General features: G+C 48.1%; 1 protein-coding gene across 2 annotated transcripts in view; it reads right to left on the bottom strand.

Annotated features, from left to right (window-relative positions):
• The window catches only part of SPPL3 (signal peptide peptidase like 3), a 252,056-nt gene that overhangs the window by 20,886 nt on the left and 211,206 nt on the right, over positions 1 to 19,964 (bottom strand). Inside the window, exons 4-7 of one of the 2 annotated variants that reach the window (XM_063913106.1) lie at positions 15,882 to 16,001; positions 15,726 to 15,804; positions 3,999 to 4,111; positions 3,605 to 3,711 (exon numbers count right to left, since the gene is read on the bottom strand). In XM_063913106.1, coding sequence (XP_063769176.1) covers positions 3,605 to 3,711; positions 3,999 to 4,111; positions 15,726 to 15,804; positions 15,882 to 16,001 — 419 coding nt within the window. Of the gene's footprint in view, positions 1 to 3,604; positions 3,712 to 3,998; positions 4,112 to 15,725; positions 15,805 to 15,881; positions 16,020 to 19,964 lie in introns of both variants that reach the window. The other variant, XM_063913105.1, reaches the window with a different exon arrangement.

The raw sequence follows: 19,964 nt of genomic DNA, 5'->3' as shown, positions 1-19,964 counted from the left end.
TTTCTTCCCTGAGTGACTGCCCCCCACCCTCGGAGGCTTGCATCCGTGGTCACCAGAACCCAGTCCTGTATGCCGAACCTGCAGCCCTCGAGAAGGTGAGTACTCTGTAGCCACCACAGAAGAGACACCCTGGCCCTTGAGGACAGGGTGATCAGCCGATGCATCTGAAGATGCGATCCGGACCACTTGTCCAACAGATCCCACTGAAAGATCCTTGCATGGAACCTGCCGAAGGGAACGGCTTCGTATGAAGCCACGATCCTTCCCAGGACTCGCGTGCAGTGATGCACCGATACCTGTTTTGGTTTCAGGAGGTCCCTGACCAGAGATGCTAATTCCTGGGCCTTCACCACCGGGAGAAACACCTTCTTCTGTTCTGTGTCCAGAATCATGCCCAGGAAAAGCAGACGTGTCGTAGGAATCAGCTGCGACTTTGGAACATTCAGAATCCAGCCGTGCTGTAGTAACACTTCCTGAGAGAGTGTTACGCTGATCAACAACTGCTCCCTGGACCTCGCCTTTATGAGGAGATCGTCCAAGTACGGGATAATTATAACTCCCTTCTGCCGAAGGAGTATCATCATTTCGGCCATTACCTTGGTAAATATTCTCGTGCCGTGGACAGGCCAAACGGCAACATCTGGAACTGGTAATGACAGTCCTGTACCACAAATCTGAGGTACTCCTGGTGAGGTGGGTAAATGGGGACATGCAAGTAAGCATCTTTGATGTCCAGCGACACCATAAAATCCCCCTCTTCCAGGCTTGCAATAACCGCTCTGAGCGATTCCATTTTGAACTTGAATTTCTTTATATAAGTGTTCAAGGACTTAAGATTCAGAATGGGTCTCACCGAACCGTCCGGTTTCGGTACCACAAACATTGTGGAATAGTAACCCCTTCCCTGTTGAAGGAGGGGGACCCTGACAATCACTTGCTGGAGGTACAGCTTGTGAATTGCCGCCAGCACTACCTCCCTTTCCGTGGGGGAAGCTGGCAAGGCTGATTTGAGGTAACGGGGGGGGGGGGGGGGGGGGGGGGGGGGGGGGGGGGCGGGGGGGGGGGAGTCGCTTCGAATTCCAGCTTGTATCCCTGAGATACAATTTGTGTAGCCCAGAGATCCACCTGTGAACGAATCCACTGGCTGCTGAAGTTTCGGAGACGCGCCCCCACCGCACCTGGCTCCGTCTGTGGAGCCCCAACGTCATGCGGTGGACTTAGTGGAAGCAGGGGAGGACTTTTGTTCCTGGGAACTTGCTGCATGGTGCAGCTTCTTACCTCTACCCCTGCCTCTGGCAAGAAAGGATGCACCCCTGACCCTCTTGCCTTTTTGGGAACGAAAGGACTGCATTTAATAATACGGTGCTTTCTTAGGCTGTGAGGAAACCGGAGGCAAGAAAGTGGACTTTCCAGCTGTCGCTGTAGACACGAGGTCCGACAGACCGTCCCCAAACAATTCCTCACCCTTATAAGGCAAAACCTCCATGTGTTTTTTAGAATCAGCATCTCCTGTCCATTGCCGAGTCCATAAGACCCTCCTGGCAGAAATAGACATAGCATTAATTCTAGAGCCCAGCAGGCAAATGTCCCTCTGAGCATCTCGCATATATAAGACGACGTCTTTGATATGGCCCAGGGTTAGCAAAACAGTATCTCTGTCGAGGGAATCTATGTCGTCTAACAGAGTATCTGTCCACGCTGCTACAGCACTACACATCCAGGCTGAAGCAATAGCAGGTCTCAGTAGAGTACCAGAGTGTGTATACACTGACTTCAGGATAGCTTCCTGCTTTCTATCCGCAGGCTCCTTTAAGGCGGCCGTATCCTGAGACGGCAGGGCCACCTTTTTAGATAAGCGTGTCAGCGCCTTGTCCACCCTAGGGGATGTTTCTCAACGTACCCTGTCCGTTGGCGGGAAAGGGTACGCCATCAGTAACCTCTTAGAGATCACTAATTTCTTATCAGGGGAACTCCACGCTTCTTCACACAATTCATTTAATTCATCAGATAGGGGAAAAGTCACTGGCTGCTTTTTCTCCCCAAACATATAAAACCCTCTTGGTATTAACCAGGTTACTCTCAGAAATGTGTAATACATCTTTCATTGCAACAATCATGTATCGGATGGCCTTGGACATTTTAGACTGTAAATGTGCCTCATCATCGTCGACACTGGAGTCGGACTCCGTGTCGGCATCTGTGTCAACCATCTGAGATAGCGGGCGTTTATGAGCCCCTGACAGCTTCTGAGACGCCTGGGCAGGCGCGGGCTGAGACCCCGGCTGTCCCAAGGCTGCAGCGTCATCAAACCTTTTATGTAAGGAGTTTACATTGTCATTTAAGACCTTCCACATATCCATCCAATCAGGTGTCGGCCCCGACGGGGGCGATACCACACTTATCTGCCCTTGCTCCGCCTCCACGTAACCTTCCTCATCAAACATGTCGACACAGCCGTAGCGACACACCGCACACACACAGGGAATGCTCAGACTGAGGACAGGACCCCACAAAGTCCTTTGGGGAGACAGAGAGAGAGTATGCCAGTACACACCACAGCGCTATATAACACAGGGATTTTCACTGATAACAAGTGATTTACCCAATAGCTGCTTTTTTGTATTGATTTGCGCCTAAATTTATGTGCCCCCCCTTTCTTTTTAACCCATCTTGTACCTGGATACTGCAGAGCCTGGGGAGCTGCTTCCAGCGGAGCTGTGAAGGGAAAATGGCGCTGGTGTGCTGAGGAAGAAGGCCCCGCCCCCTCAGTGGCGGGCTTCTGTCCCGCATTTCATGTAAAAAATGGCGTTTTTTTTTTTTACATATATACAGTGCTAGACTGTATATATGTATGTTTTTGTGCCAAAGGTACCTCAATTGCAGCCCAGGGCGCGCGCCCCCCCCCCCCAGCGCCCTGCACCCTACAGTGACCGGAGTGTGTAAGTGTGCTGGGAGCATTGGCGCACAGCTGCAGTGCTGTGCGCTACCTTAATGAAGACAGGAGTCTTCAGCCGCCGATTTCGTCGTCTTCCAGCTTCTGTTCTTCTGGCTCTGCAAGGGGGACGGCGGCGCGGCTCCGGGAACGGACGATCGAGGACAGGTGCCTGTGTTCGAACCCTCTGGAGCTAATGGTGTCCAGTAGCCTAAGAAGCACAAGCTAGCTGCAAGCAGGTAGGTTTACTTCTCTCCCCTTAGTCCCACGTAGCAGTGAGTCTGTTGCCAGCAGAAGCTCACTGAAAATAAAAAACCTAATAAATACTTTCTTTTCTAGTAAGCTCAGGAGAGCCCACTAGGAGCACCCAGCTCTGGCCGGGCACAGATTCTAACTGAGGTCTGGAGGATGGGCATAGAGGGAGGAGCCAGTGCACACCAGTAGTACTAAATCTTTCTTAGAGTGCCCAGTCTCCTACGGAGCCCGTCTATTCCCCATGGTCCAGACGGAGTTCCCAGCATCCACTAGGACGTCAGAGAAAAAATGTTTGATGCGGCCACTTAACAAATAGAAGTTCCATTTCAGTTGTTGACACGGTCTTTGTATAGATAAAACATCTTATCAACAGATACATAAGTAACCTATACAGATACCTGGTGCACTGCAACTTACCCAGAAGACATCATATATGAGCAGCCCTGAAAGCAGGAGACAGGATACCTTCAGGCTAGGTAGACGCACAAAGGCAATCATGGCTACACAGAGTCCCATGGCAAGTGCTAGAAAAAGACAAACCATGCTTAATCCAATAGTAATCATTTCTATTTCCCCAATACTACAAAACGGTCACCATGAATGTGAGAACAAATGACTGCCACTATGTCACTAAGAGCTGCACATATTACTTATAATCGGTAAGGAATAGGAGAACCCCAACTATGTTGTACAAGTTATCTGGGAGTTCTACGACATGTACAGAATTGCTGGGTTTTTGATAATGACAGTACTCCTTGGTGACTTACAATGTCCCTTTATAAGTACAGACACAACGTGAACTAAAACTCACCATCCATGAGCAGCCAATGGCCAGTGAGCACCCAGATAAGAACTAGCATTAGAGAGAGGGAAAAGGATAGCAGCTCTGCAAGTGTAAAACGACCACAGCATCCAAAAGAAATCCTGCAAAAATACAACACAGAATGAACAAAACCTCACCAGACCACCCCTCTGACACCACCTGCTGACCACATATCAGAACTCATTTGATGGAAAGAGTTTCACAAGAAAAAGCAAAAAGTAAAGAAAAAAAAAAAGTGTCTGTAAACAAGCAATTCAATTAGGTACAACAATGTGATACATATATGAGAGAAGAAGGGCTTGAATGAAGTATAAACTAATAAAACAAAAAAAGCCTATTTTGTTTATTGTTGCCATTTCAGACGTTATGGTCTTACATAAAATATGCATGCGCTTTATGATTGATTTTTGTAGACAATAAAAAAAAAAAAAAAAGATTTTAAACCTACTGGTAAATCTTTTTCTCGTAGTCCGTAGAGGATGCTGGGACTCCGTAAGGACCATGGGGATAGAAGGGCTCCGCAGGAGACATGGGCACTTTAAGAAAGAATTTAGTTCCTGGGGTGCACTGGCTCCTCCCTCTATACCCCTCCTCCAGACCTGTTAGAGAAACTGTGCCCAGAGGAGACGGACAGTACGAGGAAAGGATTTTTGTAATCCAAGGGAAAGATTCATACCAGCCACACCGTATAACTTGTGATATACTACCCAGTTAACAGTATGAAAAACAACATAGCAACAGTCCAAGACCGATGAAAACTATAACATAACCCTTATGTAAGCAATAACTATATACAAGTCTTGCAGAAGTAGTCCGCACTTGGGACAGGCGCCCAGCATCCTCTACGGACTACGAGAAAAAGATTTACCAGTAGGTTTAAAATCTTATTTTCTCTAACGTCCTAGAGGATGCTGGGACTCCGTAAGGACCATGGGGATTATACCAAAGCTCCCAAACGGGCAGGAGAGTGCGGATGACTCTGCAGCACCGATTGAGCAAACATGAGGTCCTCCTCAGCCAGGGTATCAAACTTATAAAACTTTGCAAAGGTGTTTGACCCCGACCAAGTAGCAGCTCGGCACAGCTGTAGTGCCGAGACCCCTCGGGCAGCCGCCCAAGACGAGCCCACCTTCCTAGTGGAATGGGCCTTAACCGATTTTGGTAACGGCAATCCTGCCGTAGAATGCGCTTGCTGGATCGTGTTACAGATCCAGCGAGCAATAGTCTGCTTTGAAGCAGGGCCGCCAACCTTGTTGGCTGCATACAGGACAAACAGTGCTTCTGTTTTTCTGAACCTAGCCATTCTGGCCACGTAAATTTTCAAAGCGCTGACCACATCAAGGGACTCGGAATCCTCCAAGTCACGAGTAGCCACAGGCACGACAATAGGTTGGTTCATATGAAAGGATGAGACCACCTTAGGTAGGAATTGAGGACGGGTCCGCAACTCCGCTCTATCCATATGGAAAACCAGATAGGGGATTTTATGTGATAAAGCCGCCAATTCCGAAACTCGCCTAGCCGAAGCCAAGGCTAACAACATGACCACCTTCCAAGCAAGATATTTCAATTCCACTGTTTTAAGTGGTTCAAACCAATGTGACTTAAGGAAACTTAACACCACGTTAAGGTCCCAAGGCGCCACCGGAGGTACAAAAGGAGGCTGAATATGCAGTACTTCCTTCACAAAAGTCTGTACTTCAGGTAAAGAGGCCAATTCCCTTTGAAAGAAAATGGATAAGGCCGAAATCTGAACTTTAATGGACCCTAATTTTAGGCCCAAATTCACTCCAGTTTGTAGGAAGTGAAGAAAACGGCCTAGATGGAATTCTTCCGTAGGAGCATTCCTGGCCTCACACCAAGAAACATATTTTCGCCATATTCGGTGATAATGTTTAGACGTCACGTCCTTCCTAGCCTTTATTAGCGTAGGAATGACCTCATCCGGAATACCCTTTTCCGCTAGGATCCGGCGTTCAACCGCCATGCCGTCAAACGCAGCCGCGGTAAGTCTTGGAACAGACAGGGACCTTGTTGTAACAGGTCCTGCCTTAGAGGAAGAGGCCACGGATCTTCTGTGAGCATTTTTTGCAGATCCGGATACCAGGTCCTTTGTGGCCAATCCGGAACAATGAGAATTGTTCTCACTCCTCTTTTCCTTATTATCCTCAACACCTTGGGTATGAGAGGAAGAGGAGAAAACACATATACCGACTGGAACACCACCGGTGTAACTAGGGCGTCCACAGCTACCGCCTGAGGGTCTCCTGACCAGGCGCAATACCTTTGTAGCTTTTTGTTGAGACGGGATGCCATCATGTCTATTTGGGGCAGTCCCCACCGCCTTGCAATCTGCGCGAAGACTTCCTGATGAAGTCCCCACTCTCCCGGATGCAGATCGTGTCTGCTGAGGAAGTCTGCTTTCCAGTTGTCCACTCCCGGAATGAATACCTCTGACAGAGCGCTCACATGATTCTCCGCCCAGCGAAGAATTCTGGTGGCTTCCACCATCGCCACTCTGCTCCTTGTGCCGCCTTGGCGGTTTACATGAGCTACTGCGGTGATGTCGTCTGACTGGATCAGAACTGGTCGATTTCGAAGTAAGATCTCCGCTTGACGTAGGGCGTTGTATATGGCCCTTAGTTCCAGGATGTTGATGTGAAGACAAGTCTCTTGACTTGACCAAAGGCCTTGGAAATTTCTTCCCTGTGTGACTGCTCCCCAACCTCGGAGGCTCGCGTCCGTGGTCACCAGGATCCAGTCCTGAATGCCGAACCTAGAAGGTGAGCACTTTTCAGCCACCAAAGGAGAGATACTCTGGCCCTGGGGGACAGGGTGATCCGCTGATGCAATTGCAGATACGACCCGGACCATTTGTCCAATAGGTCCCATTGGAAGCTCCTTGCATGGAATCTGCCGTATGGAATGGCTTCGTATGTTGCCACCATCTTTTCCAGAACTTGAGTGCAATGATGTACTGACACTTGTTTTGGTTTCAACAAGTTCAGGACTAGAGTCACGAGTTCCTGCGCTTTTTCCGTTGGAAGAAAAACCCTCTTCTGGTCTGTGTCCAGAATCATGCCTAAGAAGGGCAAACGAGTTGTAGGATTCAGCTGCGACTTTGGAATATTGAGAATCCAGCTGTGTCGCTGTAACACATTCAGTGAAAGTGATACGCTGTTCAGCAACTTCTCCCGTGATCTCGCTTTTATGAGGAGATCGTCCAAGTACGGGATAATTGTGAAACCCTGCTTGCGCAGGAGCACCATCATTTTCGCCATTACCTTGGTGAAAATTCTCGGGGCCGTGGAAAGCCCAAACGGCAACGTCTGAAAATAAGAATTTACTTACCGATAATTCTATTTCTCGGAGTCCGTAGTGGATGCTGGGGTTCCTGAAAGGACCATGGGGAATAGCGGCTCCGCAGGAGACAGGGCACAAAAGTAAAGCTTTCCGATCAGGTGGTGTGCACTGGCTCCTCCCCCTATGACCCTCATCCAAGCCAGTTAGGTACTGTGCCCGGACGAGCGTACACAATAAGGGAGGAATTTTGAATCCCGGGTAAGACTCATACCAGCCACACCAATCACACCGTACAACTTGTGATCTAAACCCAGTTAACAGTATGATAACAGCGGAGCCTCTGAAAAGATGGCTCACAACAATAATAACCCGATTTTTGTAACTATGTACAAGTATTGCAGATAATCCGCACTTGGGATGGGCGCCCAGCATCCACTATGGACTCCGAGAAATAGAATTATCGGTAAGTAAATTCTTATTTTCTCTATCGTCCTAGTGGATGCTGGGGTTCCTGAAAGGACCATGGGGATTATACCAAAGCTCCCAAACGGGCGGGAGAGTGCGGATGACTCTGCAGCACCGAATGAGAGAACTCCAGGTCCTCCTTAGCCAGGGTATCAAATTTGTAGAATTTAGCAAACGTGTTTGCCCCTGACCAAGTAGCTGCTCGGCAAAGTTGTAAAGCCGAGACCCCTCGGGCAGCCGCCCAAGATGAGCCCACCTTCCTTGTGGAATGGGCATTTACATATTTTGGCTGTGGCAGGCCTGCCACAGAATGTGCAAGCTGAATTGTATTACACATCCAACTAGCAATAGTCTGCTTAGAAGCAAGAGCACCCAGTTTGTTGGGTGCATACAGGATAACAGCAAGTCAGTTTTCCTGACTCCAGCCGTCCTGGAACATATTTTCAGGGCCCTGACAACATCTAGCAACTTGGAGTCCTCCAAGTCCCTAGTAGGTGCAAGGCACCACAATAAGCTGGTTCAGGTGAAACACTGACACCACCTTTAGGGAGAGAACTGGGGACGAGTCCGCAGCTCTGCCCTGTCCGAATGGACAAACAGATATGGGCTTTTTTGAGAAAAAACCACCAATTTGACACTCGCCTGGTCCAGGCCAGGGCCAAGAGCATGGTCACTTTTCATGTGAGATGCTTCAAATCCACAGATTTGACTGGTTTTAAACCAATGTGATTTGAGGAATCCCAGAACTACGTTGAGATCCCACAGTGCCACTGGAGGCACAAAAGGGGGTTGTATATGCAATACTCCTTTGACAAACTTCTGGACTTCAGGAACTGAAGCCAATTCTTTCTGGAAGAAAATCGACAGGGCCGAAATTTGAACCTTAATGGACCCCAATTTGAGGCCCATAGACACTCCTGTTTGCAGGAAATGCAGGAAACGACCGAGTTGAAATTTCTTTGTGGGGCCTTCCTGGCCTCACACCACGCAACATATTTTCGCCACATGTGGTGATAATGTTGTGCGGTCACCTCCTTTCTGGCTTTGACCAGGGTAGGAATGACCTCTTCCGGAATGCCTTTTTACCTTAGGATCCGGCTTTCCACTGCCATGCCGACAAACGCAGCTGCGGTAAGTCTTGGAACAGACATGGTACTTGCTGAAGCAAGTCCCTTCTTAGCGGCAGAGGCCATAAGACCTCTGTAAGCATCTCTTGAAGTTCCGGGTACCAAGTCCTTCTTGGCCAATCCGGAGCCATGAGTATAGTTCTTACTCCTCTACGTCTTATAATTCTCAGCACCTTAGGTATGAGAAGCAGAGGAGGGAACACATACACCGACTGGTACACCCACGGTGTTACCAGAACGACCACAGCTATTGCCTGAGGGTCTCTTGACCTGGCGCAATACCTGTCCCGTTTTTTGTTCAGACGGGACGCCATCATGTCCACCTTTGGTATTTCCCAACGGTTTACAATCATGTGGAAAAAACTTCCCGATGAAGTTTCCACTCTCCCGGGTGGAGGTCGTGCCTGCTGAGGAAGTCTGCTTCCCAGTTTCCATTCCCGGGATGAAACACTGCTGACAGTGCTATCACATGATTTTCCGCCCAGCGAAAAGTCCTTGCAGTTTTTGCCATTGCCCTCCTGCTTCTTGTGTCGCCCTGTCTGTTTACGTGGGCGACTGCCGTGATGTTTTTCCCACTGGATCAATACCGGCTGACCTTGAAGCAGAGGTCTTGCTAAGCTTAGAGCATTATAAATTTACCCTTAGCTCCAGTATATTTATGTGGAGAAAAGTCTCCAGACTTGATCACACTCCCTGGAAATTTTTTCCTTGTGTGACTGCTCCCCAGCCTCTCGGGCTGGGCTCCGTGGTCACCAGCATCCAATCCTGAATGCCGAATCTGCGGCCCTCTAGAAGATGAGCACTCTATAACCACCACAGGAGAGACACCCTTGTCCTTGGATATAGGGTTATCCGCTGATGCATCTGAAGATGCGATCCGGACCATTTGTCCAGCAGATCCCACTGAAAAGTTCTTGCGTGAAATCTGCCGAATGGAATTGCTTCGTAGGAAGCCACCATTTTTACCAGGACCCTTGTGCAATGATGCACTGTTTTTAGGAGGTTCCTGACTAGCTCGGATAACTCCCTGGCTTTCTCTTCCGGGAGAAACACCTTTTTCTGGACTGTGTCCAGAATCATCCCTAGGCACAGCAGACGTGTCGTCGGGATCAGCTGCGATTTTGGAATATTTAGAATCCACCCGTGCTGTTGTAGCAGTATCCGAGATAGTGCTACTCCGACCTCCAACTGTTCCCTGGACTATGCCCTTATCAGGAGATCGTCCAAGTAAGGGATAATTAAGACGCCTTTTCTTCGAAGAAGAATCATCATTTCGGCCATTACCTTGGTAAAGACCCGGGGTGCCGTGGACAATCCAAACGGCAGCGTCTGAAACTGATAGTGACAGTTCTGCACCACGAACCTGAGGTACCCTTAGTGAGAAGGGCAAATTTGGGACATAGAGGTAAGCATCCCTGATGTCCCGGGACACTATATAGTCCCCTTCTTCCTGGTTCGTTATCACTGCTCTGAGTGACTCCATCTTGATTTGAACCTTTGTAAGTGTTCAAAAATTTTTTTAGAATAAGTCTCACCTAGCCTTCTGGCTTCAGTACCACAATATAGTGTGGAATAATACCCCTTTTCTTGTAGTAGGAGGGGTAATTTAATTATCACCTGCTGGGAATACAGCTTGTGAATTTTTTCCCATACTGCCTCCTTGTCGGAGGGAGACCTTGGTAAAGCAGACTTCAGGAGCCTGCGAAGGGGAAACGTCTCGACATTCCAATCTGTACCCCTGGGATACTACTTGTAGGATCCAGGGGTCCTGTACGGTCTCAGCGCCATGCTGAGAACTTGTCAGAAGCGGTGGAACGCTTCTGTTCCTGGGAATGGGCTGCCTGCTGCAGTCTTCTTCCCTTTCCTCTATCCCTGGGCAGATATGATCTTATAGGGACGAAAGGACTGAGGCTGAAAAGACGGTGTCTTTTTCTGCAGAGATGTGACTTAGGGTAAAAACGGCGGATTTTCCAGAAGTTGCCGTGGCCACCAGGTCCGATGGACCGACCCCAAATAACTCCTCTTCCTTTATACGGCAATACACCTTTGTGCCGTTTGGAATCTGCATCACCTGACCACTGTCGTGTCCATAACATCTTCTGGCAGATATGGACATCGCATTTACTCTTGATGCCAGAGTGCAAATATCCCTCTGTGCATCTCGCATATATAGAAATGCATCCTTTAAATGCTCGATAGTCAATAAAATACTGTCCCTGTCAAGGGTATCAATATTTTTAGTCAGGGAATCCGACCAAGCCACCCCAGCTCTGCACATCCAGGCTGAGGCGATCGCTGGTCGCAGTATAACACCAGTATGTGTGTATATACTTTTTATGATATTTTCCAGCCTCCTGTCAGCTGGTCCTTGAGGACGGCCCTATCTATAGACGGTACCGCCACTTGTTTTGATAAGCGTGTGAGCGCCTTATCCACCCTAAGGGGTGTTTCCCAACGCGCCCTAACTTCTGGCGGGAAAGGGTATACCGCCCATAATTTTCTATCGGGGGGAACCCACGCATCATCACACACTTTATTTAATATCTGATTCAGGAAAAACTACGGTAGTTTTTTCACATCCCACATAATACCCTCTTTTGTGGTACTTGTAGTATCAGAAATATGAAACACCTCCTTCATTGCCTTTAACGTGTGGCCCTAATAAGGAATACGTTTGTTTATTCACCGTCGACACTGGATTCAGTGTCCCTGTCTGTGTCTGTGTCGACCGACTAAAGTAAACGGGCGTTTTAAAACCCCTGACGGTGTTTTTGAGACGTCTGGACCGGTACTAATTGTTTGTCGGCCGTCTCATGTCGTCAACCGACCTTGCAGCGTGTTGACATTATCACGTAATTCCCTAAATAAGCCATCCATTCCGGTGTCGACTCCCTAGAGAGTGACATCACCATTACAGGCAATTGCTCCGCCTCCTCACCAACATCGTCCTCATACATGTCGACACACACGTACCGACACACAGCACACACACAGGGAATGCTCTGATAGAGGACAGTACCCACTAGCCCTTTGGAGAGACAGAGGGAGAGTTTACCAGCACACACCAAAAACGCTATAATTATATAGGGACAACCTTATATAAGTGTTTTCCCTTATAGCATCTTTTTTATATATTTCTAACGCCAAATTAGTGCCCCCCCTCTCTGTTTTAACCCTGTTTCTGTAGTGCAGTGCAGGGGAGAGCCTGGGAGCCTTCCCTCCAGCCTTTCTGTGAGGGAAAATGGCGCTGTGTGCTGAGGAGATAGGCCCCGCCCCTTTTTCGGCGGCCTCGTCTCCCGCTCTTAACGGATTCTGGCAGGGGTTAAATATCTCCATATAGCCTCCGGAGGCTATATGTGAGGTATTTTTAGCCAAAATAGGTATTCATTTGCCTCCCAGGGCGCCCCCCTCCCAGCGCCCTGCACCCTCAGTGACTGCCGTGTGAAGTGTGCTGAGAGGAAAATGGCGCACAGCTGCAGTGCTGTGCGCTACCTTTAGAAGACTGAGGAGTCTTCTGCCGCCGATTCTGGACCTCTTCTTACTTCAGCATCTGCAAGGGGGCCGGCGGCAAGGCTCCGGTGACCATCCAGGCTGTGATCGTCCCTCTGGAGCTGATGTCCAGTAGCCAAGAAGCCAATCCATCCTGCACGCAGGTGAGTTCACTTCTTCTCCCCTAAGTCCCTCGTTGCAGTGATCCTGTTGCCAGCAGGACTCACTGTAAAATAAAAAACCTAAGCTAAACTTTTCTAAGCAGCTCTTTAGGAGAGCCACCTAGATTGCACCCTTCTCGGCCGGGCACAAAAATCTAACTGGCTTGGAGGAGGGTCATAGGGGGAGGAGCCAGTGCACACCACCTGATCGGAAAGCTTTACTTTTGTGCCCTGTCTCCTGCGGAGCCGCTATTCCCCATGGTCCTTTCAGGAACCCCAGCATCCACTAGGACGATAGAGAAATTGGTAATGACAATCCTGTACCGCAAATCTCAGGTACGCCTGATGAGGAGGATATATGGGAACATGCAGGTATGCATCCATTATGTCCAGAGATACCATAAAATTCCCCCCTTCTAGGCTGGCGATGACCGCTCTGAGCGATTCCATCTTGAACTTGAACCGTTTTAAGTAAAGGTTCAGGGATTTTAAATTCAAAATGGGTCTGACCGAACCGTCCGGTTTCGGGACCACAACCAGAGTTGAGCAGTACCCCTGCCCTCTTTGAAGCAGGGGAACCTCTACCACCACTTGTTGAAGACACAATTTTTGAATCGCATGTAACACTATCTCCCTTTCCAGGTTTTTTTTCGGTAGGGCCGATTTGAAAAACCGGCGAGGAGGCACCTCTTCGAATTCCAGCTTGTAACCTTGGGAAACAATTTCTATTGCCCAGGGATCCACCTGTGAGTGGACCCAGATGTGGCTGAACAGTCGAAGACGTGCCCCCACTGGAGCGGACTCCCTCAGGGGAACCCCAGCGTCATGCGGTGGATTTTGCAGAGGCCGGGGAGGACTTCTGTTCCTGGGAACTAGCTGTGTTGTGCAGCTTTTTCCCTCAGCCCTTAACCTCTGGCAAGAAAGGACGATCCACGTACTCTATTGCTTTTATTGGAACGAAAGGACTGCATCTGATAATGAGGCGCTTTCTTAGATTGTGAGGGAATATATGGAAAAAAAATTGATTTACCTGCCGTAGCCGTGGAGACGAGGTCCGAGAGGCTCTCTCCAAACAATTCCTCTCCCTTGTAAGGCAACAACTCCATATGTCTCTTGGAGTCGGCATCACCTGTCCACTGTCGGGTCCATAAGACACGCCTAGCAGAAATAGACATAGCGTTTATCCTGGAACCCAGTAAACTAATGTCTCTTTGAGCATCCCTCATATATAAGACAGCATCTTTTATATGCCCTAGGGTCATTAAAATGGTATCCTTATGAAGGGTCTCAATTTCCGCTGATAAGGAATCAGTCCATGCTGCTACAGCACTACAAATCCAGGCCGACGCAATAGCCGGTCTGAGTAACATACCAGAATGTGTGTAAATGGACTTCAAGGTAATTGAGATGGCAGCGCTATCTTTTTTGATAAGCGCGTCAAAGCTTTGTCTACCCTAGAGGAGGATTCCCACCGTATCCTGTCCTGCGACGGGAAAGGATACGCTATCAGAATCCTTTTGGGAATCTGCAGTTTTTTGTCTGGAGTTTCCCACGCTTTTTCGCATAATTCGTTCAGCTCATGTGAGGAGGGAAAGGAGACCTCAGGTTTCTTTTCCTTATACATGTGTACCCTCGTGTCAGGAACCGGGGGTTCCTCAGTGATATGCAAAACATCTTTTATTGCGATAATCATATATCGAATACATTTAACCACCTTGGGCTGTAATTTTGCATCATCGTAGTCGACACTGGAGTCTGAATCCGTGTCGGTATCTGTGTCAACTATTTGGGATAGTGGGCGCTTCTGAGACCCCGACGGTCCAGGCGACATTGGGACAGGCATGGGTTGACTCCCTGACTGTACCCCAGCTTCAGCTTTGTCTAGTCTTTTGTGCAATAAATTAACATTAGCACTTAAAACATTCCACATATCCATCCAGTCAGGTGTCGGCACTGCCGACGGAGACCTAACATTCATACACTCCCCCTCCTCCTTAGGTGAGCCTTCAATCTCAGACATGTCGACACACGCGTACCGACACACCACACATACACAGGGAAGCTTTTTCTGAAGACAGGTTCCCCACCAGGCCCTTTGGAGAGACAGAGAGAGAGTATGCCAGCACACACCCCAGCGCTATATGACCCAGGAAAAAACACAGTATGTTTACCCAGTAGCGCTGTTGTTGTATATATGCGCCAAGTATGTGCCCCCCCTCTACTTTAAAAACCCTTCTTTCACCGTGTGTCAAGCAGGGGAGAGTCCGGGGAGCTTCCTCTCAGCGGTGCTGTGGAGAAAAAATGGCGCTGGTGAGTGCTGAGGGAGAAGCCCCGCCCCCTCGGCGGCGGGCTTCTGTCCCGCTCAAATTTTCCAATAACATGGCGGGGGCTCTTTATATACATTTACAGTACCCAGCTATACATGTATATATGTGTATTTGCCATAAGAGAGGTTTATATTGCTGCCCCCCCCCCCTCTCCCCTGCACCCTTACAGTGACGAGGTGTGTGAGGTGAAGGGGAGCAATGGCGCACAGCTGCCGTGCTGTGCGTTACCTCAGTGAAGATCAAGGTGTCTTCTGCCGCCTCAGATGGTCTTTTCCTCACATACTCACCCTGCTTCTTTCTTCCGGCTCTGCGAGGAGGACGGCGGCTCGGCTCTGGGACGGACGGCGAGGGTGAGACCTGCGTACCGATCCATCTGGAGCTAATGGTGTCCAGTAGCCTAAGAAACAGAGCCCTAAAACTCAGAGAAGTGGGTCTGTTTCTCTCTCCTCAGTCCCTTGATGCAGGGAGTCTGTTGCCAGCAGGCTCCCTGAAAATAAAAAACCTAACAAAAATGCTTTCTTACAGGAAACTCAGGAGAGCTGCTGAAATGCACCCAGTCTCCACTGGGCACAGTATCAAACTGAGGTATGGAGGAGGGGTATAGAGGGAGGAGCCAGTGCACACCAGGAACTAAATTCTTTCTTAAAGTGCCCATGTCTCCTGCGGAGCCCGTCTATCCCCATGGTCCTTACGGAGTCCCAGCATCCTCTAGGACGTTAGAGGAAGTGCGTTTTAGGACTTATTTGTAAAGTAAAATACTAGGAATCTGAAGAGATATGGGTTCTGTGATTCAACAGGAAAGCATAGCCCAAGCATAAACAAATGAAGAGAACGTATACTCACTTATTCTGAGGGGAGCAGGGTCTGGTTAAATACTGGCACATAGGAAGCAAGAGAAATGCAAATGCTATCGTTGCAAGAACTGAAAGAGAAAAGGACCATTAGTTTCATACAAGAGCAGTCCCAGCGGTTACTGCACAGTGATGGAACAGCACTCACCTGCAGTGCAAATCGTGAACACCACCTGAACAGAGTCAAAGAAGAAGAACATAACCAGGAGAGACACTGAGGCTCCAATGGGAAGGAATAAAGCCTGAGTGGAATCAATAGTCTGGATACCTGCAGAGAACAGACTGTCTGTAAAGAAAGGAATTTATTCAGGGGTACTAGAAAGTAATTAGGGCTCATTTACGAACATGGCATTTCCGTCCAAAATGTACAGAGAACCACAGAAACCAATCAGTATCACTCTTGTTTAAAGCATGTGTAAAATAATGAAAGAAACTATGGGATATTGCATACTTTGCGCCTAATAATGTTAGTAAATGAGTCCTACCTGCCACTAATACTATGCTTAGCCCGCTACAAGCTAAATATAAAGCCTGCTACAAAACTGTACAGAATCCTTTCCCATCCACCTGAGGGACAGTGGGGAGCCCCACTGGCACCATTACTACAGAACTGGTATAATGTAGGTCAGGAGCCAGCTGGACAATTAAATTGTGCATCCAATTAGTAATATAGCTATAACAACCAAAAGCTTAGTAGCAATAATGTCCTCGTACATCATTGCTGAAGTTACGCCAAGCAGTCCATCGTGCCAGGTCCCGTGAGACTCTGCTAGCATCAGGTGTATTTTTTTGCCAAAAGTGCTTCTTCGTCGCAATGTGTTGTGACTACTAGGCACCAGGAGACTGGGCTGATTAATGTGATATGCAACACGTGTATATCTGTGCGCGACAGACTCTCTGGGGGCAATTCAATTGTTTATCATTTCCCACCAGTTAAAGTGACAGGAGATGGGGCGGATGTCTGATATTCAAACGTATGTTTTTGCATGCTGATCGAGCCCAGACAGCCTGCGTTAAAAATGCTGGGCGCGATGTGAAAAGTGCCATTTGGGTGCCGACACGGGTCTCTTTTCTCTCATTTCAGCTCGCCGACACATGCAGCTGTTCATGCCCAAACGGAGCAACAGTTGAATTGCTCAGTAGAGCACCATCTAATGGTGGCCAGCGCAAAGAACAATTTAATCCCCCCCCCTTTTGAATCTATACATGAAGTGCTGTGATTCAGTGGCTGCTCCTTTTTTTCTATGCCAAGTTTCTGCTTTATATACAGATTCGGTTGATATACAAGTGATATCAGATTAATCAGCAGAGTCTCCTGGTGCATCCTAGGACGCATTTTCTGCAAAAATAAAAGACGCCTAACACTGGCAGAGTTGCACGGGACCAGGCATCTCTTGCTGCATGGCGTACTGATGCTAGATGTGTATGAGGACACATCTGTATATAGGGAAACTGGTTAAATGGCTCCTGGTATTTGTCCAGCTCTGCATAACAGAATTTTAAAAGATCCACACTCAGTTGAGTACTATATAGATGGCAGAAGGATCAAACCATAAACAAGCCCAAGTTAAATTACAAAGATAATCATTACAAGAGACAACCATTTTCTGCTTTATAGTCAGCGATTATCAGCCCTGGCACTCCCAACAAAGTGCTTGTATTCATAATTCTCCAGGCGGTCACGCCAGGAAAATTATCCAATAAAACCAGTTCAATTTAATGGTGGAGGAAAGTTAAAACAACATTTTTGCCTTGCCTCTCTCTTTAAAAAATAAATAATTCACTGCAATTATACAGGTCTGTACGTTTTTCTTAAAATGGTTAAACCCTCTTACAGTAAAATACTGCTGAGACTGTAACTGAATCAAGTGCTGACAGATTTGTCTACATGAACTTCAATCAGCACTTGACCAAGACATGCACACACTGACAACTAGTGCATGACCTCTTTGCATACACCTCCTCCAGGTTCCACATCCCTGTACTTACAGCCAACCAACCATGTTAAAACCTCTTTTCAGGGCCTCATATATGATTTATTAGAAATAGGTGTCAGAGTTTAAAACCTCCTATGCACAGCATTCTCGGACCCTCCAACATGACCCATTCCATTAGGTACAAAGGGGCAGATGTATTACCCTGGAGAAGGCATAAGGTGATAAACCAGTGATAAATACAAAGGTAATAAATGCACCAGCCAATCAGCTCCTACCAGTTAATTTACATATTGGAGCTGATTGGCTGGTGTGTTTATCACCTTGCACTTATCACTGATTTATCACTTCCTTATGCAGTCTCCAGGTTAATACATCTGCCCCACTATGCTCTGTTCCTGGACTTCCCTATTAATTTACGATTTCCATCACCTGTGTTGAACTAGTTAAATAAGAAAGGTGTTTCTTCAGATGATTGCAATAAGAAATTAAGATGGAAGTCCAGGACAGAGCATTTTGTGCGTAATGGAATGGGTCATGTTGGAGGATATGCATTCTGTATAACTGAATGTAATGTGACATGACATTTCAATGACCTTTAAAATAAGATTTTACTCACCAGTAAATCTATTTCTCGGAGTCCGTAGTGGATGCTGGGGACTCTGTAAGGACCATGGGGAATAGACGGGCTCCGCAGGAGACTGGGCACTCTAAGAAAGATTTAGTACTACTGGTGTGCACTGGCTCCTCCCTCTATGCCCCTCCTCCAGACCTCAGTTAAGGAAACTGTGCCCGGAAGAGCTGACATTACAAGGAAAGGATTTTGGAATCCAGGGTAAGACTCATACCAGCCACACCAATCGCACCGTATAACTTGTGATAAACTTACCCAGTCAACAGTATGAACAACAACAGAGCATCAACAATGGATGCCAACATAACGTAACCCTTTATTAATCAATAACTATATACACGTATTGCAGAAAGTCCGCACTTGGCACGGGCGCCCAGCATCCACTACGGACTACGAGAAATAGATTTACCGGTGAGTAAAATCTTATTTTCTCTAACGTCCTAGTGGATGCTGGGGACTCCGTAAGGACCATGGGGATTATACCAAAGCTCCCAAACAGGCAGGAGAGTGCGGATGACTCTGCAGCACCGAATGGGCAAACACAAGGTCCTCCTCAGCCAGGGTATCAAACTTGTAGAACTTAGCAAATGTGTTTGAACCCGACCAAGTAGCTGCTCGGCAAAGCTGTAATGCCGAGACCCCTCGGGCAGCCGCCCAAGAAGAGCCCACTTTCCTTGTGGAATGGGCTTTCACTGATTTTGGATGCGGCAATCCAGAAGCAGAATGAGCCTGCTGAATCGTGTTACAGATCCAGCGAGCAATAGTTTGCTTTGAAGCAGGAGCACCCAGCTTGTTTGATGCATACAGGATAAACAGCGAGTCAGTCTTCCTGACTCCAGCCGTCCTGGCTACATAGATCTTCAAAGCCCTGACTACATCAAGCAACTTGGAATCCTCCAAGTCACGAGTAGCCGCAGGCACCACAATAGGTTGGTTCAAATGAAAAGATGACACCACCTTCGGCAGAAATTGCGGACGAGTCCGTAATTCTGCCCTGTCCATATGGAAAACTAGATAGGGGCTTTTACATGACAAAGCCGCCAATTCTGACACACGCCTAGCCGAAGCTAAGGCCAATAGCATGACCACCTTCCACGTGAGATACTTTAGCTCCACGGTCTTAAGTGGCTCAAACCAGTGGGATTTCAGGAAACCCAACACCATGTTGAGATCCCAAGGTGCCACTGGTGGCACAAAAGGGGGCTGAATATGCAGCACTCCCTTAACAAACGTCTGAACTTCAGAAAGAGAAGCCAGTTCCTTTTGAAAGAAAATGGATAGGGCCGAAATCTGGACCTTTATGGACCCCAACTTCAGGCCCATAGTCACTCCAGACTGTAGGAAGTGCAGGAACCGGCCCAGCTGGAATTCCTCTGTAGGGGCCTTCCTGGCCTCACACCAGGCAACATATTTTCGCCATATACGGTGATAGTGTTTCGCTGTCACGTCCTTCCTAGCCTTTATCAGCGTAGGAATAACTTCATCCGGAATGCCTTTTTCCGCTAGGATCCTGCGTTCAACCGCCATGCCGTCAAACGCAGCCACGGTAAGTCTTGGAACAGACAGGGCCCCTGTTGCAACAGGTTCTGTCTGAGAGGCAGAGGCCATGGTTCCTCTGTGAGCATTTCTTGCAGTTCCGGGTACCAAGTCCTTCTTGGCCAAT

This window comes from Pseudophryne corroboree, chromosome 1 (genome assembly GCF_028390025.1).
Source record: "Pseudophryne corroboree isolate aPseCor3 chromosome 1, aPseCor3.hap2, whole genome shotgun sequence".
Lineage (NCBI taxonomy): Eukaryota > Metazoa > Chordata > Amphibia > Anura > Myobatrachidae > Pseudophryne > Pseudophryne corroboree.
The sequence above is the reverse complement of the archived record's forward strand: the minus strand, read 5'-3'. Positions and strand labels throughout refer to the sequence as shown.